Below are 24,353 nucleotides of genomic sequence, written 5' to 3'. Positions count from 1 at the left end.
CAGTAACTGTGTTGAAACCACCCTAAACATCTGTACACCTGCTACAATGCATTAACTCCAATGTTTACATCCGGGATGGATTTCATTCATCCAAGGAAAATTTGTAAAAATAATAGTAAAGTACAAAAAAATTCTTCCCATTTTTATGGGTCTTTTCACAAGGTAAGAATCACATACAAAAAATTTCCTAAGTTGCTGGTTAACATATAACCATAATCCAATAATACTGCCGATTCTATGGGACATTCAGAGATAGCTGTTGTGATGTATCGTATTATTTGCTTCTTTTATTTTTGCACGCGCGCGCTTTTCGTTTAAGTACAGTTCTTTATTTTTACATTGTACCCGAATGTTGTACATTTCTTGCTTGTGTTAATAAGTAAATAAACCTTATAAGCATTTGGGGCCCACAATCCCAAACTCCTTAGCTTGTAATGAATTACATGTACTGGACACAACAAATGAAAAGATCCATAAATTTCCTATGCTTACACTATAAAATCATTTGGCTTGAACTGCAGTTAAAATTATGAATCTCATTGGACCTACAGTATGTCAAGCTATAATTTGACAAAATCAAACCACTGAACTGGATACTACTACCATGGACTGAAAGATATATTGTGGGCAGAACAGTTTGAATAGTAGAAATAATTAATTATGTGACAAAGTTGGATAATTAATCTACTTAGCTCTCCCTAAACAGTGAAGACACCAACAGAATTACAGCTGGCACTGAAAGTTTATTGGTCCACTTATCCTAGTGTTGTTACCAAACAAAATAACAAAGTGTTGCATATTATGATGAAGCAAAAACTGATTTGGTATTGTTTTCAATTACAATAACTTTTCAGGGTTATAGTTGGATGGAGATCATTTATCATGACTAATTGCTATATGGTTACTAACCCTGTAGACTTACTTAGTTTGTATAACTTTAATCACCAACAAAGGTGTAATGATCATAAAGTCAATCTTGAATATTTAAAAGCAATATCCAAGAATTAGCTTTAATACAGAAATGCACTACTAAATGATGAAAGAATGATACATTCATAAAAATCAGTAGTGTCGGAGAGGTTACTGAGAAATAAACTGCCCAATGTTACCAGCCAAAGGGTAAATAAAGTTGTTGATATATTAGAACTGAAGACAAGGTGCAAATTCCATGAGTAATTCAGGCAAATGTTGCTAATCCCAAAGGGAAAGGAAGACAGCTAAGGGATTTAAATAATAAGTCCCAAAACCACTTAAGGATATAATCCTCTATAAACACCAGTACTGTATATCATTGCCTCACGATTCAAGCTTTCAGTTTTAATTACTGTTTTGTAGTGCTTTGCTTAAGAACTTACCACTAATGCTACAATGAACAATAATATAAGGATTTTGGTATTCAAACTATTTTATGTTTTTCTTTGAATTTGATAGATCTTAATGTATTGCAGCATTTTTTGTGTTAGTTCTGCAACCACTACTAAATCTTCTCTAAGAAAAAATTGATCAACTGATGTTATGTGACACAGAGAAGTCAATCAGTTAGAAGACTACTATATCCCAGATGTATGAATGGCAAGAAAAGATGATGTGAACCATTTAAAAATCTGGTGCTGTTTAAGAAACCATAAAAATTGATGATTTATAAAATTCATATAATCCAAAGCTTAAATTTGTGTCAACCAATTTGACAATTTATATTACTTTTTTCTCTGAATTTGTAATGTTTTACTTTAGTTGTGTTTAATGTGGGAATGACTAATTCTTAAATTTCTTAAGCATCAGATTATTAAATATGCTCCGTGTTAGTTGAGCTTGCAAGCTAACCCGACACGTGGAAGCTTGAATCATGGAGGTTGACTCCCCCACTTCTGGTCGGACCTCGGGTATAAAAAGTCTCCTGATTGGCAGCCATGATACCACTCTCCTGCACTGGGACACGTCCTTGACCATTCAGTTGAGTAACAGGGCCATCATAGGGTGCGCGCTCAACCTACAAAGAAGTAAGCGTCTTAACCTTTAAATCACCGACATAAATTTTGTCACATACATACAAGTTTATTTCAATAATCATAATGTTCGTACCTTGCATGGAGCATTTGTTCGATCCCTCTCTTGCACTCTGCCATATACATGGGGACAGTGAGAGGGTGTAGGAACAAACTTGCCCATTCCAGATACTGCTCGAACTTCTCCTTCTTCGACCACAACACGACCATGACATATAACATAATCAGCAATGCCATGAACTTCCATGCCCTGAAATTATCAATTGCTTAACTATTTATGGAGAGAGGGAGTATCAATATAATGATATGATAATATACAGTATGTATTGTACCTAGAGCCATTTCAGATAACTGAAAATTTTGGTTAACTGAAGGTCAGTATAAAAACATTAATATATCACTAAGCACCAAATAAATTATTTTATGATAATTATAAACTGATCTCTAAATTTAGTGGATTTTGAACCAAACCATAATTTTCATGTTTATAGCTGAAACGGCAATGCCTTAGTAATATTTGGGCAGCAAAGTCATTTCCCTCGGAATTGGAAGATAATGTGTATATGTACTTCAGTACATCCAGAATAACACAAATGTGCCCAAGAGTGCAATAATACCGGTTCCATCATTCCATAAAACTCTCAGACTTTTGATGTAACCTGCAATGTTAACCCCACCCAGGTTGCCATCACCCATCCTGCTCATACTAAGCCAACACTGAGACACCTCTCCTGTCACTGCTCTAATGCATGCCAAAGATTAAAAAAAAAAAAACTTGTTTCTTCCCCCTACCAATATGTTTATAATACAGTACATTAAGCCCCCCAAAGTGGAGGTTACGGTCCACGAAAACAAAGTGTTCAGTGAATCCACGTAGGAGGAAGTTGTAATCTTATGAGAATAATGGGATTTGCAGAATGTGGCCATGTATATGCTCTGATTAACACGTAGATCTTTGTATATACTGTACTGTACCCATAAATGAAAAGCCCTAGCTATATTGTATTATATATGAACAAAAAATATAATAAAATCAAACAAGGGCATTCCCAGATGAATAAAAGGAAACATAAAAACAAAATCCATTTTGTTGTGAGAAACCCAGTTATTAGAAGTATTTATCGGGTAATATGGAAGAAGTGGGAATAGGTTCCAGACCTTTGTTATTCTGTGTTTTGCATATGCTGAAAATGTACAATTGCTATAATAAACAATAAAATGGTACACGGCATATCATAAAATACAATAGCATACATTTTATATACAACACATATCTGTTTCAGCTCTCAAACCACCTAGCGACCTGTGTCGGCTGTTCTGTGTGACGTCGTGATGTCACACTGGGGGAGGCAGGCAACTGGGCTGGCCACGCATAGGCAACAAACCATACAGGCATTAAAAAAAAAAAAAAATTATTTTGAGCTAAGCTTAAATTTAGCTAAATTTAACTTGACAATCAGTGACAAAAAGGTTAAAGTAAACACCTTTGATAGAATCAAAGGTGTGTGTTTAGACAGAAATAGGCCCAACTAGGTAAGTTGCTAGACACGCTATTGACAAACTGCCTATTGCCTCTACACATACGTTCACCTTACACACAGAATACACACCCTTGCTCTTCATTTTTATTATATTATATTTTCTTTATTTCAAAGTCAAATTAGAGTACTGAAATGATTTTTCCACAAATTTTATACTTTCATTGCATGTAACATTGGCAACACTCATAGCCACATAACAGATCACAGCTAATTGGCGACATGTTTTGATTTGCGCACCTTATTCAGAGTGCCTGAAAGAAAACAAACAACTATGGCAATGCATTCTTGATGGATCCCATAGTTCTTCTTAATTTTAAGAAGAAAAAAAATAAAAGAAGGGGGGGGGGGAACACAAGCTTCATTCATAATTTATCAAGAATTTTAATTTTCTCTTAATGTCTTCACTTTAGGCTTTTTTTTTTACCCAACCACCACCTAAAGATGCTGTTTAGGTTTAGAGTCCAAAGTGTTTAAGGGGAAGTTTCACAAAAACAGTATAAACAGCAAACAGTAGATCAACACAGACAACATGCATTAGTCAATTATTTTGGCGTATAAAAGCGAATGAACACTGGAGGAGGGCTTACTATACTATTTTGTGTCCTATTTTGTAGAAAAGTTTATCTTAATTCCACACACATACACACACACACACAAATTTAAAACTGTACAGTACCAAGTCTTTCCTGAAATAATTGTGAAACAGAAAATAAAAAATGTCTCATCAGTATACTAAAATATATAATAAATATTATATACAATAAATGATACATGTATAATCAATAAATATGACACGCACAGTTGAGGTCCTTTGATATTGGTAATTTATGAAGACAAGAAATACCTCAAAAATATTGAAGTCAACAGCCTGGTGATGAGTCTTTGCAGAAATTACTCTGGTAGCATGAGGGTTCCACACTACAATGTCAGCGTCTGAACCTACTGCAATGCGACCCTGGAATATTCAATTTAGTTATTTTACATATAAACATGCTGTATAGCCTATGTTCATATATCCTAATTACAAAAATTTTCTTCCTTGAATTTAATACTACTATACATAATAATTTTATCTGATTATCAAAGATAAAGTTTTGTGTCTATATGAATAAGATCATGATGAGACCAAACACAGCGTAAAAATGTGCCATGAAAAAATATTTGTAGAACAAGGCGAGAGGTTTAATATCTGAGACAAGAGCATCTATATTGTGAATCAATTTTTTAAACAAGATCATTTTCTGTCAGTGCCACAGACAAGGAATATGGTTGCTCAACAACAATAATCATACTTAACTACCTTAGCTAGGTTTCTGACTAAATCAATTCCATTTCCTGTTAATCAGTCCAATTTTCTGAGTTTCTACTTTTGAGTACATAATTACCTTACTATGAATTTGAAATACTGTAATTATTTTGACTGTGATAAAGTTCACTAAATTGTCTGGTCTCCTTTTCAATAAGGTTTAACTTAAGCCAAACTTTTACATATTTTTCCAATACCCTTCCAATTACAGTATTTTAACCTTATAAAAGTAAATAAACTAGCTTTTCACATGATTTTTTTTATTCAAGTAAATAATGAAAAGAAGATATTTGCAGCGAGTGTGTCCATACAGGTGAGATTCACAAAGAAACCATTGAGCTGCTTTAGACAATCTCAGTTAGTAAGGAATTGCTAGGGAGGTTCATAAGTGGGCAGCAATCACTCTATAGGTCAGTTAACTAAATACAGTAAATATCTACCTATCTAAGAAGTCTGGACTGAGCATCAACAACTATTAGTTTGGTGCAGTCTAATCATAATTAAAATGAAGATACCATCCTTTACCAATAAAAAAAAAATCAAGATTTAAGAATTTGCACACAATCTCATCTACTTACCTTTTTGGGATAAATATTAAAGACCTTGGCAGCATTAGTGGAGGTAACAGCTACAAATCTGCAAGGGTCCATCTTACCCGACACCACACCCTTTTCCCAGATCACAGACATTCTGTCTTCTACACCATTAACACCATTAGGAATCTTAGTGAAGTCATCCTTTCCAAGTGCTTTCTGTGAAGCTGAGAAGGTGCAGTTGTCTGTGCCTGTTGTCTGAAGATCACCACTGCAAATGCAGCATGTAATTTGTTTTAATCAGTACAGTATTAAGATAGGTAGATAGATATACAGTAGAATTATAGATAGATATAAATTGATCAATATAGATAGGGATAGATAGATAAGATAGATACAGAAATATAGATAATTTTTTATATACAGTAGTACCCGATTTACGCGGTCAATTGAACCAACAGGGTACCGCGGAAAGTGAAAACCGCGTAAAGTGAACAACAGAAAATATGGGATTAATTCCAATAGAGACTGGCCCGACCCCCAAACTCCACTTTTTCTGACACAATACCTATGTTGTAGTAAAAATAACATCTAAATTTTATGATGGTATGCTCACACAATTAATATTTAAGAGAAATACAGTCGCCAAGTTAATGTTCATTCAAATAATGGACTCAAATCCCTCCCCCCCTTTTCCCAGCTCACTAGCTCCTGCCTCTCTGAGAAATGATTGGGTGAAAACACTAGATTTTAATGTTTAGTAATAAATAATACTTCAGACTAAAGTTAGGATAATATTATTGACATTTCTGGATTCCTTGCAGGTCAGGGAATATTTTGAATGTAAACTTTATATATTTTGCACAAAAGATAAAATATTTGCTTTGTGTAAACCAAATTATTACATTAGATCTAAAATTTGTATGTCTAATGCAAAATCCATGATGTTTATATTCAAAATGATCATCATATTGAAAGAATTCCAGCAATGTAAATTATATTCTGGCTGGGTAATTTGTATGAATTTTATGAGCTAAAACATATATCTTCAGTAAATAAACAAAGAAATATTCTTCAAGGACACTATCTGTCAATCAAAATACTCCACCCTAGTGGGGTCAGTCCCTACCCCCCACCTTCCCTCCCTACCAGAGAAGCTTTGGGAGAAAATAGTATATTTACATTTTTAGTAATAAATAATAACTCAGACTAAAGTTAGGATAATATAATTGACATTTCTGGAATACTTGCAGGTCAGGGAATATTTTGAATGTAAACTTCATATATTCTGCACAAAGGATAAAATACTTGCTTTGTGTAAACCAAATTATTACATTAGATCTAAAATTTGTATGTCTAATGCAAAATCCATGATGTTTATATTCAAAATGATCATCATATTGTAAGAATTCCAGCAAAGTAAATTATATTCTGGCCGGGTAATTTGTATGAATTTTATGAGCTAAAAAAAAAAAAAATAATAATAATAATTATACTTCACCGCGTATATGAGTAGATGCACCGCGGTTGTGGCAAGGTACCAAGGTACCGCATAAATGAGAAATCGCGGAAAGTGAAACCGTGTAAAGCGGGTAATACTGTACTGTATAACAACTGTAATCCATGGTCTTCACAAAATTACCAATTTCAAATATCTGTAGTGTACATATATATCCCTGTAAAATTTTCAGAATACGTGCCTATTACTTTACAGTACTGTACCGTACTTCTATAAACGTGCATATACAGTATGGTACTCTATTAAATATGCAAACATCTTCAAACAAATACATATAAAATTCTTTTGCCAAGATTATAAAAGTAGGATCATCATCACCATCATTCAAAAAGTCTAAACATTTGAAAAATAAAAGTAAGCTTCACAACATAACATAACAATATAGAGAAATTCAACATTATTAAGAAAAAATGTGCACCCCAAGTGTCTCAGGAGAGCGTACAAAACATATACTGTACGGTACAAGAGCTCATTACTGTACTTTAATTACTACAGTATTGTACACTTCATTCACTACTTGTTGCCTCAGACTTGTACAACCACAATACATTCAGAAAAGGGTTCAACTGACGATCATTTACATTGACTGACTTTACTATAATCATATTACAAAGAGAAAACAATGCACTTGATTTCAACGACCCAATTAATTTCTATATGTAAGAATAAGAATACACACATGAGTGCTAAACAGGTTAAAAAGTGAATCTCTGCTAAATACTTCTCTCAATAAATTGAATCCTCAGTCTAACTTTATACAGACTACAGTATTCAGATTTTACAGGTACTGTATGTATTAAAAATATAAAAGTTCATTTGTAACAGTATTACTCTTACTTAACAACATTCCTTTAACCAGACAAAATTCTCCCTAAACTACACATTTTCTGGTTTGTTATGCAATTTTCTGAATTTCAATTGTGCAACCATAAAAATTTAACCTACAGTACATTTGGGGCTCTTTAGGATATAGGGCCTAATAGGACTTAGGGATCAATAAACTCAATGTCCTAATGCCAGTTATACCAAATCTTAATGAAAAATAAAGGCCGAACCTCAAGTTTGTGGTGGCAATAAGTTTGGAGTCCATTAGGACATGGGGCAAAATGGATTACATGTCCTAATACTGTATAACCAAATCTTATTTGGTCATGCAGCACTAGTGGGCTGCAAACTTGATGGCATCAAAAGCTTTAGATTCAATTATTTTCCTGTAAAATTGGGTCTTGTTTGGAAGTGGGGCCACGAACCTAATGGGACGCTGACATATTATATATTGTATCAAGACAAATTACATTCTTGTTGGGGATCATTCAAAAGTATACATACAGTATTATAATTTTCCTCTTCTGTGACTTTCCCAAATCTAGTTATTGGAGATTTCTGGTTAAAAGAAGTCTGGTTTGTGAAAAAATAACAGTATATGCTGTGTGTCTTGGCTTCAGTGCATCAGGTACTATGTGTTGAAAAGTGCTCAAATAAGGGTTACATTCCAGATAAAGCAAGTGGACATCCAAATTATAAAAATTTAGCAAATTACGATTCCACGACTAATGACAATCTTACGCATTCAAAAGCTCCATCAGTAAGTTCGGAGTTTTGGGATCGTTACGCAGAGGAGGAGACATAACATGACCAGCTGCATGTTGCCAGCAAGGATTGTAGTAGTGAGAACCATCAGTTCCCAGAGCAGCGACAACAGTCTCACCCCAAACCAGTGTGCCTCTTCGAAGATTCTCTCCAAGAGCTGAAGCGGCTGATTTGCTCATAATTTTGCAAATATAAAGAGGACACCCAACCTGAAATAAACTTTCCCTAATAGGTACTGCAAGTAAAGCAGCTGTGCAAGATGAAGAAAGTAAAGGGCACAGTATAAGGAGAGAAAATGTTTGAACAATGAACATGGGTAAATATTCTGCACCAGAATTGAGAACCAATTCGTCACAAAGTACCGGTTACCACGTCAACAAACTTTGTACTTGCATTCATTTCTTTCCTCCTTTCCTCATATCTTTCTTCTGAGTATAATAAATTTACTCCTTATAAATTCCTTGTTTGATACTACTGCAAAACATTTACTCCGGACATTGAGTATAAGACAGATTGTAAATACTGTAGTGAGAAAAATCCTAAATTCTTAGAGTAAAATGATAATACAGAAGTAGATTTATCTCAAGAGAGCTGAATAAACTACTGAGTTACATCATCAATATTTATAATTAAGCCCATTACTCAAATACAAACAATAATAATACAGTATTAACAAAAAAAGCATACTTTGCCAAAAGATCCATGAGGTATCTGGGTGTGTCTGGGTCAGGTCTAAGGGGTGGACCCATCACGTGGGCAGCTGCATGCCGCCAGCACTTGTGCCAGTAGTGAGTACCATTAGTTCCCAGAGAGGCAGCAATGGGTTCACCAAACACAATGTGGCCCTGCTTTCGCTTACTGGAAACTACATCAGCAGCACTCTTTGACATAACATGCACTATATACAAAGGACAGCCAACCTAAGATGTGGAAAAATAAAAGAAAAAAATATAAAATGATTGTAAAACAATGCAGATGAAAAGAAAATTATAAAAACAAGAATTAATACCACAAAAGCAAATTTTTGTGTAATACCTACAGTGTCCATCTCTTTACACGTGTAATGCAGTACTCAATTTAGTTTCATTTAAAGCCTTAGGCCAGTAAAGGAGACTCAAGCATTGTACTCAGCAAGTCTGGTTTAGAACATAAGTTAATCTTCAATACTGGTGCTGGTACTAATCACACACCTACAAAACCCCTCTGCTCACAAATAGAGCTCTTAGAGGAGGGACCTCTCAAATGCAACCGTTAACACTGAAGGGTTATGAATGACAGTTTTTATACAACAGTAGTCTGTACAACCTTACTCTCCAGTCCAGTGTTCATCAGTAGCCATATTGGTTTTCCAGGACCAAGTACAGGTGCAGCCAGCTCCCTCATCAATAAAGATTAAAGGCCTGACTCAAGCTCTGCTGCTGCTATCATACTAAAGGAAAGGTATGACTGTGCAACACAGTTCCTGCATTACAGTATTAGCCTACTTAGACACATTCCAACCTTTATTTTCTTTGGGTTGTATTTTTTTTTAATTCGGCTAACAATCCAGTAGCTTAATTATATATTTTGTGGCCGTCAACTCGCAAATAAGGGTAAGCCAAATCTTTAAGGCTGTTGATTATTTTCAATCTTTAACACTACCATTTGTACAGCTACAGTATTAACATTTTGTTGGTTCAGGAGAAGATTTGTACAGACTACACCTCCATACATTTAGATATATATTTGGTGAAGAGACTTCAGAGTTGATATTTCTCAACAAATTATCAAATAATATTGCACAGACTGTGGGGCTTTTGGACACATTGCTTTTGTAGTACAGTAATTACAGATGGTTTAAATACCAAAGGAAAAGCACTTTATAAGTCTGAAGAAACTAAAAAAAAAAAAAAAAAAAAAAAAAAAAAAAAAAAAAAAAAAAAAAAAAAAAAAAAGGCTTAAATCAAGGATAAAAAATAGCTTTGCAAACATTTCATAAATACAGTACTGTACTGTACAATGTAATATGAATGAATGGGAAGAATTGCATTAATAATTGGGAGTTGTGTACCATGAATAGAAGAAATCTGAAAATGGTGTATCATGAATAGGGGAAAGACTTCTATGAGCAGGAATTTTATAGCCTTTCTCTTAATATTCTGTCATTTCCCAGTTAATGCAAGGCAACAAGAATTAAGAGCATACATGTGCATAAATGCATACAAACTTAGATTCTACCATTATTTAATATGTTTACTGATATAATAGATGGTATTCTGCGATGGTGCTCCCTGTCCACAGGACACCAAATGTAATTGTCACTTTACACAACCAGGCAACACTCATCAGCACCCATCCTTCCTCCCCTAAACATCACTATACAGTACTAAGACCTTTTAACATACTGTATATACTAGTGTATAGTTCGAGTTTTTAAGACCAAATTTTTAGGCAAAAAATTGGGGGTCGTCCTATACATGCGTAATAGTTTTGTTAGGTTGAACCCGTGCATGATGGGAAGAGCGAGGAGCAATTTTTAGCTTCAGACATGAAAAATATTTACCATTTACTGCCAGTTAACAATGGAAACGTAAAATATGTACCAATTAGTAATGAAAAGTTGTGCAGTTCCTTCAGTAAATGAAGCTCACCAACTTACAATAGGCTAAATTACCTTACAACGTGCTTTCAGTAGTCTATGTTGAAGTTCTTAGCACAGGATAACTTATCATATCATATACGGTATCACAGTTCTCATTGATCTACAAAAAATACCGGTATTAAAAACCTTTTCGATATTTCACACTTAATATAACACCCGGTAATCTACTTCAACCTCCTATCGTTTACAACGACGCATGACGCATCACGCACCACCAGCTGTATCAGCTAGACAGTACACATGTTTTTCGAATCGTTTTCAGTTAAAAAACTGTTACATCACACGTATATTTTACCTAAACTGCGCCTGAATGAATATATTCTCGGAAATAAATTGTGGTTTTGCTGAAACGTGATGTATTTTAATGTAAAATAGGATAAAATACATGACGAAAACTATTTTACCTAACCTTCCGATGTTCAAGAGAAGTTACTCGTTTTTTAATAGTTTTTGGTTAAAATATTGTTATATTACAATGGTATTCTATTCATACTGTGCTTGATATAATGCATTCACGGAAATGTAATATTTTTGCTGATATGACGTACGTAATACAGTGGAAAGTGGGATAAAATCGTGACAAAAGCAACGACTTTCGCTTTCTTTCGTTCAAAAGATGTTACCGTAATCGCTTTTCGAATGGTTTTCAGTTAAAAAACTGTTGTATTACGATAATATTCTATCCTAATTGACTTGAATAAATACTACGATACCATATTTCTGAATATTTTCATTAAAATCCATCAAAATCATTTTCCTTGTCATCGTCTGCAGCACCAAACAGCTTCTCCCAGTCTCTCCTTGAACAGGGCTAGAGGGTACGTGTTTTTTTAATCGTTTTCAGTTAAAAACTATTACATCACACGTATATTTTACCTAAACTGCGCCTGAATGAACATATTCTCGGAAATAAATAGTAGTTTTGCTGAAACGTGATGTATTTCAATGTAAAATAGGATAAAATACATGACGAAAACAAAAGACTTTACCTAAGCTTCTGTTCTTGAGATGTTACTCGTTTTTTTAATAGTTTTCGGTTAAAATTCTGTTATATTACAATGATATTCTATTCATACTGTGCTTGATGTAATACATTCACGGAAATGTAATATTTTTGCTGAAATTACGTGCGTATTACAATGGAAAGTGGGATAAAATCGTGACGAAAGCAATGACTTTTGCTTTCTTTTGTTCAAAAGATGTTACCGTAATCGCTTTTCGAATGGTTTAGTTAAAAAACTGTTGTATTACAATAATGTTCCCTCCTAATTGACTTGAATAAATACTTGAATAGAAATATACAATATTTTTGTTGAAACTACCAGCGTTTCAGTGTAAAGTGTCGTAATAATAAATGGTAAACAATTTGCCTTCGGCACTCGTGTTTCATGCACGGCGAGCCTCAGTTTATATGACGTAGAGCATTTTTAGTGAAGGTTTTGTTGTTCCATTACCCTCAAAAACATGGGTCGAACTATAAACGAGGAATATTGTAAATTAACGATTTCTTGGTCAAAAAATCAGGGTCGACCTATAAACGAGGGGGGGTTATAGATGAGTATATACGGTATTTATGTACACTGCTTCTTCCTGAATGTCTGCCGCTCACTTTTAGTGCTCCCATTCTTCCATCATCTTGGTTTTCTCCACTCCTTATCAGACAATCTTTCAGTTAACTTTCTAAATACATCTGTACCAACCAAGTAGACTACGATCTGTTCTATGAAAAAAAAAAATTCCATGTCTATATTTCTGTATTTCTTACTTTCTGAACCATGTGTATACCTTATACTGCCCTCAAGCACTTCATTTCTCTAGCATGAATTGCATCTTTCTTTTGCATCCCGAGTCCATGTTCCACACACACACACACACACACACACACACACACACACACACACACACACACACACACACAGTAAAACAGGCTCCTTTGGTATGTTTCTCTCTCCATACATATTTACATAATTTTCTACTGCACCTCTCATTTTATTTACAGCACCCACTAATGCACAGCAGCTCTAACCTCATACAGTATACTGTACAGTAAGTCCTCGTTTAACATTGTCCCTGACAACGTTGTTTCGTTATAACATTGCTACTCTTTAGACACCCATGATTAAGACAACTTCCCGCCAATTCAGTATAATGTCGTCACGGACTACTTTGTACAGCGCATCACCCTCTCTCACCCAGTCAGAGAGGGAGGAGGAGCCACCCTCCGGGTCTCAGTGACTCACCACCCTCCTCCTATCCACTACCCACCACACACTCGCGCCATCTCTGCCCATGGGTGAGTACAATACAAAATGATTTAGTTTATTTACCCTTTTGGATGTATAATATATACAATTTTCTATAAAAATTCCATTGAATTTATGTATCTGTAATGTATTTTATGGGGCAAAGGGTGGCTGTGGAACATAACTCTTGTATTTTACCTATTTCTTATAGGGAAAATTGATTCCGTTAACGTTGTTTCCATTAACATCGCGGTTTTCAGGCACGAAACCACAACGTTAAGCGAGGACTTACTGTACTTGCATAGTATAATTCCTTTGGTACCTTTCCTTTTGTTAAATATAGTACTGTATTGCCTTTACAGTCTTGCATTTTTATTCTAATTCTCATCTTTAACATTTAAACTAATTCCAACCAACCATCTTTCATCACTTTGTAACTTTTGCTCATTCTGTCCTCCTAAATGAGGACTGCCAACCTCTCACCCTACAACTCCCATTTCTTGTCATAATGAGTGTACAGTACCACGAATGAAGAGTGGAAATATGATGAATAAATGAATCATGAGTGGAAGTATCAATGGTAGAGGAAAGAATCACAATGCTAGGGAGCACCACGAACAAAGTCACACAAGCAATCTTTTGTAAGAATCTACTTCACTTATCACTGTAATTACAGGGTCAGTGATAAATAATGCCCAGATTTGGGCATTATTTTTCAATTACCCTACACAAAATGTATAACACAATCCAGGTACCGAGTAGTCATGTATGCATGAGGAGGCATCTAAATGCATGCAATAGAGCAGCAACAATGAGAGTACCTGTAACACATATAAGGCATGCAAGGCATCAATAATTTCAACAATAAGACAAAATCAAACTGTTTTGTGGCACCTAGTGTTGCAGTTACCTGTATACAATATGCAGTGGGAACCTACTCCCTCTCAATACAACATTTATTAAACATTTTACAGTATGTGTTTGAGCATCAATGAAAAATATATATTCAAACATTGTATAACAGTAAAGTAACAAGCATAATACAGGTGCTCCTCTACTTATGACAAATTATGTTCCTGAGGCTTGTTTGTAAGTCCAATTGATTGCAAGTCCAACTTTACTCCTGTAGATACCGAACAAGTTGTAAAAATATAAATTAAATTAAGGAATATTATCACTCAGCCAAAAGGCTGAAGCAAACTCATAACTCACTGTACAGTACTTCCTTTCCCAGCATTTATTAACCATACAACCTATCTTTCTTATATATTCAACAATTGTGCTACTTCAAGCAACTTTTCTATACTACCCTGTATCAAGATGCAAAAAATGCAACTAAAATCATTAAGCAAAAACTAAATGAAAGTTTAACACAATTGCTATTTGCATAGATATTGGCCGAATGGCCTAAAGCTCGCCATAGCAACCCAACACAGCTGGGACGCTTCCTCTGTCAACCCTCTAGCAACGGAGCTCCCTCCCTCCCTCCGCTCAGCCTGCTTACTCTCGCACACAAAGAAATGTTTACTCCCTCTATGTTTTTGACCTCATGATAGTTAATTATTTTACCCTTTTTGCACATTATGTGTGAAGGATTGTGTGTGCATGCAACGGAGTAAAAAAAATTAAGAAATTTAAGTACCTGTACTGTGTATTATATCTACTCAAAATTAGGAGTTGAAAAAAGCCATAACATACATCACAGCTCAGCCTGGTAGGTTGAAGGCTAGAAGAGTGTGGCTACAGTGAAGAATTTAACTTGGCAACAATGTCACCAGTGATGGTAATAGACACAGATTAAATGAAAATTATCTGTAAATCTTCATTTGCATTAAGTACATTATTTGTAGATTTAAAGTGGCATATATACTGTATAGTGACTGAGGTTCTGCTCTTCATGTAACAACTTAAATAAAGAATCTAGGGGTATGGTAGGCAAGGCCAGGATAAAGAAGCTTACTGGTAAGGATAGCCTATTGCAAGCATGTACACTAGGTTGTTATCGTTAACTGTAAATGATTCACGGACAGTATACACAGAGGTTTATTCGTATCTCTGAAAGTTCTTAAGTAAAGGAACACCTGTAGTTAAGAGCATCACACTTTTAATGTCAATTCAAACTTCACGGCCACACTGGCAATAACTTTCCTGGAAAAACAATACTGTGTACACTGTATGAACAGATTTGGGAGACATTAACAGTTATACAAATTTTGCACTATACATGTACACTCATTTCTTTATTCTATTGACAATTTCCTTACATATAAAAGTAAAAAAAATATAACTGAACATCAATCACTAGTTATAAAATGAATAATTTACTAAAATACATTCATTCTTTTGTTTCACCAAATTCAAGAATCTGCATGTTGCTCACCTGATTGGCCAAAACACAGGCTCTGTTGGTTGCTTCAGCTTCAACTTCCTCTGAGCGACACATTTCATGCCCTTCTGGTCCTGTGATACCCAGGGCTAACATTTTTCTTGAATTCTGAGAAAAAGGACCAAATTTTGTTATTTTGTCTTTGTACATACCGTACTAATTTAAGAAATATGTCGTACTCTTCAGCATATTAATGAGATTATGAAAAACTGAACCAGTCTTTTAAATAAGGAGCAGACAAACCACTGGAACAATTTACCTGTACAGTATTATCAAATCAATTACAGAAAAATGTTAGTGTACAGTACTTTACTTCAAAGGTTTCATTGAAAAAAAAATTGCTTACCTCCTTGATGATATCCCCATTTTCAGCATGTACTTGAGCTAAAGCACCAATCTCCTTGCATCTTTTGAATGATTTAAGAAGATCTTCATCTCCAAGCTGCCAAGTGTCTTTATAGGCCATAAACATCTTGAATGAGTTAATGCCATTCTCTTCAGTCAACTCCTGCATCTCCTCACCTACCTGTGTGTATATTATATTAATGTAGTATGATGGTTGAAATCAGTGGAATTAAGGATCTCAGTCATAAACATTTACCCTGAAGGGAAACACAATGAGAAATAAATTTTTTTCTCAATGAAGAGTAACTTCCACAAACACGAAGTTTTTAAGAACACAACTCCAAAACAAATGTAGGGCTTACTATATTACTATTGAGCGAAGATATTAGTGTAGAGGAAAAAATAATTACCTTATCTGACCACCATGTGACTCCAACGTGCAAAGCATAGTCACAGCACACCTTAGCGTCAGCCCATGTGCGCCAACGGTGGTATGCCTCTACCAGTGACTCTCCACGCTGAGGCAGGGCAAAGTCCACTGTGGGGACAGTACAAAGTTACATACTTATACATAACGATAATTTAGCTCATTAAACTGGAGACACTAGCATGAATAGCATAATAAAATACTGTACAGCATAGTCTCGTTTTACGTGGTCAATTAAACCCATGGAGGTCCGCTTATAACGCGAAACGCATAAACGAAATAACAGAACATATGGGATTAATTGAAATAGAGACTGGGCAGACCCCCAGACTACCCTTTTTCCGACACAATACGTATGTTGTAGTAAAAATAACATCTTAATTTTATGATGGTATGCACACACAATTAATATATAAGAGAAATATCAATAATATTAGGCTTTTTAACACTTACGTCAGTAGAAGAGATGGCTGGGCACACAGGGATGGGGGGCTGGTTCTGAGGCAGAGGGCAGATTAGTGGCCCTCAGGTGTATCACTTGTATCACCTGTATCACTATCCACCACAGAGGCTAGCAGGGCCCCCTCGTCAAACCCCTCAAAGTCCATATCCTCACTATTACTATCACTGACTTGGGCTGGCTGTGGTGGGTTGCGGGTGAAAAACTCTGTAATGTTTCATTGACGGCTAGCATTGATGTGGTCGTGATACATCTGGACATACGGCTCCATAGATTTCAACAGAAGGTTATTTGACACTTCATAGCGATGATTGACTGGGTCTTTGGCAAGGAAGAGCTTGATTTTCTCAACAAACTCGATGACCTCCTTCACATCACCATGTGTTAGCTTCTGTTCTTGTTCTTCCATAACACCTGGCTGTTCACTGACGTCATCATCTTCTAACATCTCCTACGCAGTCACATCAGGTTGCCTGATTACCTCCAGGATGTCGTCATTTGTGGTCTCGGAGAAGCCTGCAGCACTAACACTTTGTGCAGCCTCTCTTGCAATGTCCAATGCCACAGCAACAGACTGAGCCTCACCAGCCACCGCTTGGCTCTGCCTTTTACCTGGGATACCCTCCAACACATGCCGCCACGCGTGACGAATCGTTGCCACAGACAGCTGCCCCCATGCCTCCATCAAGAAATCAACAGCTTTCTTGACGTTAAACAGTTCCAGAACTGCTTGACTCGCACTTCATGGTCCGCCAAATCTTGTTCTGGGTCCTCGCTCTCGCCATCGGTGCCACTCGGAAGGTTCTGCAATTCATCCTTGGTGTTAGTGAAGTCGGTCAGGAGCCGAAACTTCTTTGCGGAGAAAGCAGCCTTGACGTTGCATATCAACTCCTGATCCATGGGCTAGATTAACGACGTAGTGTTAGGGGGAAGGAAGACCACTTTTACATTGGGGTGACGATCCAGCAATAGGGGCGAGTTTCCTGGTGCTTTGTCAAGGAGCAACAAAATGTTGAATGAAACATTATGTTGCTCGCAGAATTTCTTCACGTTAGGAACGAAACAGTTGTCAAACCAGGAGAGGGACAGACCAGTGAACATCCATGCCTTCCGTGAGGTTAGCCAACGGACATTTAACTTGCTCATGTCCATATTTTTGTGAGCATGCGGCTTGCGGGCTTTGTGGGTCACAGACAACTTCAGCTTACTAAGTGCCGGAGGCATTGGCGGTGAACAGGACAGTGATGCGCTCCTTCTGCAACTTCCGGCCCCGACACTTGCTCGTAGACTTGACTACGAAGGTCTTGGATGGCAATTTCTTCCAAAACAACCCGGATTCATCCATGTTGAACACCTGGTCGTCGGTGTACTGTCTGTTACCGCAAGCGGTACATAATTATGATGACATATAAACAAATGTTATGTTAGGCTGTAACTCACAATGTAGAGTGTTGAGATGGTTGAAGATGAGAGGCCCAGAAGGAGGTTGGAGGGTGTGAAGGGAGTTTGTTTATGTATAATTATAATCACCTGACTCAGCCATAGCTGACCAGCCAAGGGGCCAGGCTATAGGGTGGGCATTTCAGTATAGCTACCCATATCTTAAGAGTCAACACCTACCCTGGCATCTCTCTAGACTTTCAACACGTAAGCTTAACTAGTACTTATTGTGTACACAAGTAGACTGTGTCATTGTTTTTGTGTTAGACAAATTACATAGCCATGATTGTTATGTAAATATATATTGGATTAAACATTTATGTAAGAGTGCCTATGTATGACTTACTTGAAATACTAAATGAATTGTATTCAACAGGTTTGACCGAATTATAATGTTCGTGTACGACGTGAGAAGTATTATTCACCCTCTAACCGTCTGATTGGCGGTTATACTGTCCTTCCTCCATAATTTCTCGTAAGAATGGGGGAAAATTCATGGCGGCAGCCCGGTCAGCACTTGCTCCTTCACCAACAATTTCAACGTTCGTGATCTTATTACGACGATTGAAACCTTGCAGCCACCCAGCGGAAGCAGTGAAGGGTTTGGGCTCTGCAACTCCCATTTTTCTCGCCACAGATAGGTACAGTTCTCTTGCATATTCCTGCACTGCCCGAGTGTCGCCCACCATGTTCCTACTTGACTGACGAATCAAGTACCTGACCAACAAACTTTCAGTCTTGAGCAACACCTTATTGTGGCAATATTTCACCATCGACGCACCTGCAGACTTTGTGATGCTCAGGTGTTCTTTGATCTTGCCGGCATCTTTCTTGATGGTGCGGATCGTCGATTCATTCACTCATGTTGTCGGGCGAGATCCACCTGCCTCGAGCCTTTCTCTAATTCCTGGACGATTTTGTACTTAATTTCATAGCTTAAGGCGTGTCGCACCTTCTTGGGCTTGGGGCGGCTTGGGCCAGGTAGTTCAAGGTTTCTCTGGGGTGGTGGGGGTCCAGCGGAAGCCATTGTTGAGTGGATTAGCGGGCACGAGGGAGCACTGTATACACGGAGACGGAGGACAATGGACTGATGCATCTAAGGTCAGCGACTTATTCCCTCTGGTGGCAGGGCACGCCAAGTTAAATTAGACCAATCACAGCTTGCGGCGGAGGAGATGCGTGGGTGGTAAGGATGCGTGGCCCAATCACAGTCCAAAACGTCATCTGACGTCAGCAGTGACGTAAGAGCGACCTAGCGCGCAGCTTGCCCGTGCTGCTTCCCGCATAAATTCAGGAATGTACCGCGTAACTAATAATTGGCGCGTCTGGACAGGTGCCGCGTAAATGACCAACCGAGTATAAAATATCCGCGTAAACCGAGGCTATACTATACTGTAGTTTGAAAGGTGTTATCCTAAAGAACATTCCCATGAACTTATAATAATTTTCCCCGATTGTTACCAGAGTCTTAAACAGTACAGATATGTATAAATAATGAGACACAGATACAAATAAGACAAAAGCTATTGTATTTCCTGACCCATAAGATGCACTTTTCCCCCTTAAAAAAGTCCTTAAAATCACCCTGAATCTTATCAGTCAAAGATCAAGTTAAAAGGTAAGAATTTCTGTTCCAAACATAAACCTCCCAAGTGTCAAATACAATCCCCAAATGACCCAGAAATATTACACAAGCTTATACTGCACGGTGCTTAGATAACGAGAAATTAATTATAGACTTAAAATATAATGCAGTGATAAAAATGGGCAACATTCAAAGTAGAGCAGAAGTTTATAAGAACAAACTGAAAACAGGATGGTTTGGTTTGAATAATGAATTTACAAATTTAATAAACATATGGTACATAATGGTAATACTTTCCTGTTTATAGTAAACCTTATTTTTTTTTGTAGTTTCGAAATTTTATTAAACCAATTCATTTTCTTAGTTATGAATTGTTTTTGACAACTTGTACTTACTAATCATGGTGGTCCCTCCAGCCAGTGCTGCCCTAGTGCCTGTATAGAAGTCATCCACAGCAAATGTTCCCATGAATGGCAGCTGCATGTGAGTGTGAGTGTCAATGCCACCTATGGAAGGAGGAGGGAAGATAAATTTTTCCACATTACTTATGACAGATGATAATTGTTCTAACATGGCCCATGTACAGTACAGTAGACAAAAAAAAAAGGCTCAAGACTGACCATTTGTCATTCTAGATTAAATCAGCATGAACTGTCAAATTAAAGCTAAATTTCACATAACAAACACTAAGTAAACAATAGAAGGCAGACAGTAACTTAAGAGCTATAGTCTGACCACTGCTTCAGCTAATGCCTCAAGTGATTATCATCAACTAGTCTACAGAGGCAGGTCACTCACTTCGGGAGGACACTACATCTTTCAGTTTAGTTTTGTAGAAGCAATTGTGTATTTTAATTGTTTTGTGAAAATAATATGCTATTAAAACAGATGTGGAATTTTGGAGCATTAATTGGAAAACCACCTTCCCACTGGACATGTCCTTACATACAGTATGAATCAAATCTGAAATTTAAATTTACTGTGCAGGATTTGTATCACAACAAACATTAATCATTTGATAGAAAACAAAAGCATCAGTACAGGTAGTCGTTAAGTACAATACTGTAACTTACTTAAGTCCATATAAAACAAAAATGCTGAACATTTCTACTAACCTGGTATGACCAAGTGACCTTTAGCCTCCACCACCCGTGTCCCACCAGGAGTGTGTAGATTGAGGCCAACTTGTCTGCAAAACAGGTAAGATGGCATTTTATCTTAAGAAACGACTTACAGGTATGAATGATTAATCATACTGTGCAAATTATTAAAAATATATTTAGAAAAATCATAGTACCTGAACACTGATTTAATTACAGCACCAACTGCCCAGCCACCACCTACCCTACTCAACAACACTCATTCACTGGACTACATACTTGATGATGCCATCTTCGATGTACACGTCAGCATCTTGCATCATGTCATCGTTGACCACTCTGCCACCCTTGATCAGCAGGCGGTTCTGGGCACTCTGGAATACAACAAATAAAAGCTTAGGTCAAGGAGCAGATATGACCAACATGACAAGAATATTAAAGCACCTGATCATGAAATTTAATGTGTGCAATCCAGGTATTTACAGAACAGGATCTTAAGGGGCTCAGCAAGCTCATTGCACAACTCTATTAGCACTGTGGGATGCAGCTTGTCAAGGCCGGGACTCTTATGAACCTTTAGCTTTGACAATTTATTTCTTATACCCTCTTCTGAGAACACAATGTGGGTCAGCACCGTGTCAAACCGTCTTTCCTCAAACGCAGGGAAATTGTTCGCATCATCTCTTGTGAACACCGAGAAAAAATAAATTGTTCAAAACCTCCGTCTCGTCCTGGTCTGAATTTGCGTAAGTACCAGCTTCAAGCTTCAGATTCGATACACCTACATGCGTTTTTAAATTTGTTTTTGCATAACGGTACGAAGCCTTTGGGTTTGGCTTGACCTAACTTGCAATCCACCCCAGGAACTCCTTTTCAGCCCTTCTACACTAAGAGTTTGCTCGGTTCCTGGACCTGGTATACATCCTCCTCAAACACTTTCCCCACACACACACACACACACTGTATACAGTATCAGGGGTGGGTCCAGGGGAGGTCCTGGGGGTCCGGACCCTCTTTTCATTAGAGAATTCCATTAAAATGTCTTTAATGCAGTACAGTATTGTACTCAGGTGTCTTTGTATAGTAAAATATAATTGCTATGGACTTCAGAGTATCTTCCAATATCAGGTGTAGATGGCTTCAAAATGGTTTCAAAATGTCCATGTGCTCGCCATGTTCCCCCTCCTACAACTTATTGAACCCCTCCCTTTTGATATTTCTGGATTCGCCCCTTTATATAAATATTTATACAAATCAGCATGTTCGGTATAGACAATGATGAACAAACACCTGAAAATCGTGACAACTCAGACAAATAAAAATACAATATGGGGAGGTGGGGAAGGAACCCAGACTCCAAGCTGACAGTTTGATAGTTAGGACTTGGGCACGACGACTCACACTTTTGCTGAAGGGAAAAAGTGCCAAGGAACATCCCTGCACAAAATGCAAATCTTTCGAATTTGCTTCCTATTCATTTTCTTTGGTAAGTGATCTTTATTAGGAAAGCAATAATGTGTACAGCTTAAAGATGGACAAAATAAACGCTAATGAAGAAACAAGCCAGCTAAAAAGTTGAAACATCAAACAGATGAACACAAGATGCAAACATTCATCCAGTAAGAAACAAATAAGAACACGAAGGACTCACTCTCAAACTATTAAGAAAATCAACTATGTACTCACTGAAACCCTAACAATCATACGAGCCTTTTGAGTCTATCGTGTTACTATACCACAATATAACAATCAATTATCTATCTTCACCCTATTTCCAGTTTTGCCTCTTGTCCATCAGTCGGCCCGCCATTTGAAGTGTTGTCATGGCAGGTGTGATGACAGGAGAGAACTGTTGCCAGACACCTGACCGCCTCATCACCTTTAATATCGAGTTATCCCACCACCTAACACTCTGCTTTCACAGGTCGGGGACTTGGGGGAGGGTGATGCTGGACTGGCTTAAAATAATTACATGTCAGCGTTCCCGTGTTTGAATCAAGAAACCATTATGCGTCTTTATGGTGTGTGTGTGTGTGTGTGTGTGTGAAACCAGTCTCCTCTACAGTAATTTTGAAATATTCTTCTCCAGTAACTTGTATCATTTCCAGTGTCATATCCTGTAAGCCATATACCAGTCAGGTTTGCTGGAATATTCTCGGTAATGCCGCACACACACACTCGACCCTCAGCGAGTAACGCCAGCCCTCGACCTGCCAGTTTCCGCGTTTAACTGGAAACTTCCCAGGGCTTTGTGTTGACCCCTGACCTGACCCTCCAGACATTACTTTCTAAAACCAGACACCCGTTATATATGTATAGATATGTGAGTGTGAGTGTGTGAGAGAGAGAGAGTGTGAGTGTGTGTGTGTGTGTGTGTGTGTGTGTGTGTAAGAATCCATTTACTAGAGCGTTTGTGTATGCATAAGCAGATACTTTCATGCCTGGCCTATGTATGCATGTGTATTAATGAGAAGTATGTATGTATGTATGTATGCGAGTCCATACAATAGAAAGACTCAAGTGCTACACACACACACAAGCAGCTACGGGAGTATGAAGTCGTCACCTTTAACCCGGCTGTGTGTGGCTGTAAGTCCTCCACGTGTGTGTGTGTGTGTGTGTGTGTGTCACCGGCTGGACACCCCCTGACGCCTGACCACCACGCCCATAAACTAACCACGAAAAACATTCGAGAGGAAAGAAAAATAATGACGGAGTGGTTCAATATGAAAGGAAAGGAGGAGGAAGGAGATACAGAAGGGTAATGAGAGAGGAGAGAAAGGAGGGTAAAGAGAGGAGAGAAAGGAGGGTAAAGAGAGTAGAGAAAGGATGGTAATGAGAGTAGGAGAGAGAAAGGAGGATAATGAGAGAGAGGATGGAGGGCGAGAGCAACAAAACCACAAGGCGGCAGCACTATACACTGCAGGTTCAGCGCCTACTGATATCAAGTTGGCGGGGAAAATGGTGAGGCAGCCGCGGAAATGGAGCAAGTTGGCGGGGAAGCGACAGTTGGCGTCAGGAAAATCGTTTGGAGTCTAGACAATCCGAGATCCCGCGAAGAAACCTATTTTCCCGAAACAGGATTCTGCCAAGACCTGCTCGACGTATTGACTCCCTCCGTAATATTATTTTTTCTGTTTCAACATTTTCAATCCTTTTGCTCTTAGCTACCAGGAGTTCCCGGTTCAAATTTTCTTTGTTTGCGAGTTGCCATAAGATAAATTGTTTTGG

The 24,353-nt window shown here is 37.4% G+C and overlaps 1 protein-coding gene across 11 annotated transcripts in view; it reads right to left on the bottom strand.

Annotated features, from left to right (window-relative positions):
• LOC121871233 (dihydropyrimidinase-like) overlaps nt 1-24,353 on the bottom strand; it is a 146,129-nt gene that overhangs the window by 4,791 nt on the left and 116,985 nt on the right. For 8 of the 11 annotated variants that reach the window (XM_042373432.1, XM_042373430.1, XM_042373438.1 and 5 more), the window contains 11 exons: nt 21,402-21,496; nt 21,138-21,211; nt 20,418-20,528; nt 16,521-16,648; nt 16,112-16,291; nt 15,760-15,873; nt 9,183-9,415; nt 5,432-5,657; nt 4,392-4,502; nt 2,083-2,256; nt 1,825-1,990 (listed from right to left, as the gene is read on the bottom strand). In XM_042373432.1, the coding sequence (XP_042229366.1) occupies nt 1,825-1,990; nt 2,083-2,256; nt 4,392-4,502; nt 5,432-5,657; nt 9,183-9,415; nt 15,760-15,873; nt 16,112-16,291; nt 16,521-16,648; nt 20,418-20,528; nt 21,138-21,211; nt 21,402-21,496 (1,612 nt within the window). Of the gene's footprint in view, nt 1-1,824; nt 1,991-2,082; nt 2,257-4,391; nt 4,503-5,431; nt 5,658-8,471; nt 8,705-9,182; nt 9,416-15,759; nt 15,874-16,111; nt 16,292-16,520; nt 16,649-20,417; nt 20,529-21,137; nt 21,212-21,401; nt 21,497-24,353 lie in introns of all 11 variants that reach the window. The other 3 variants (XM_042373434.1, XM_042373431.1, XM_042373435.1) reach the window with 2 other exon arrangements.

The sequence above is a fragment of the Homarus americanus genome, unplaced genomic scaffold, assembly GCF_018991925.1.
Source record: "Homarus americanus isolate GMGI-L3 unplaced genomic scaffold, GMGI_Hamer_2.0 scaffold40565, whole genome shotgun sequence".
NCBI lineage: Eukaryota > Metazoa > Arthropoda > Malacostraca > Decapoda > Nephropidae > Homarus > Homarus americanus.
The sequence above is the reverse complement of the archived record's forward strand: the minus strand, read 5'-3'. Positions and strand labels throughout refer to the sequence as shown.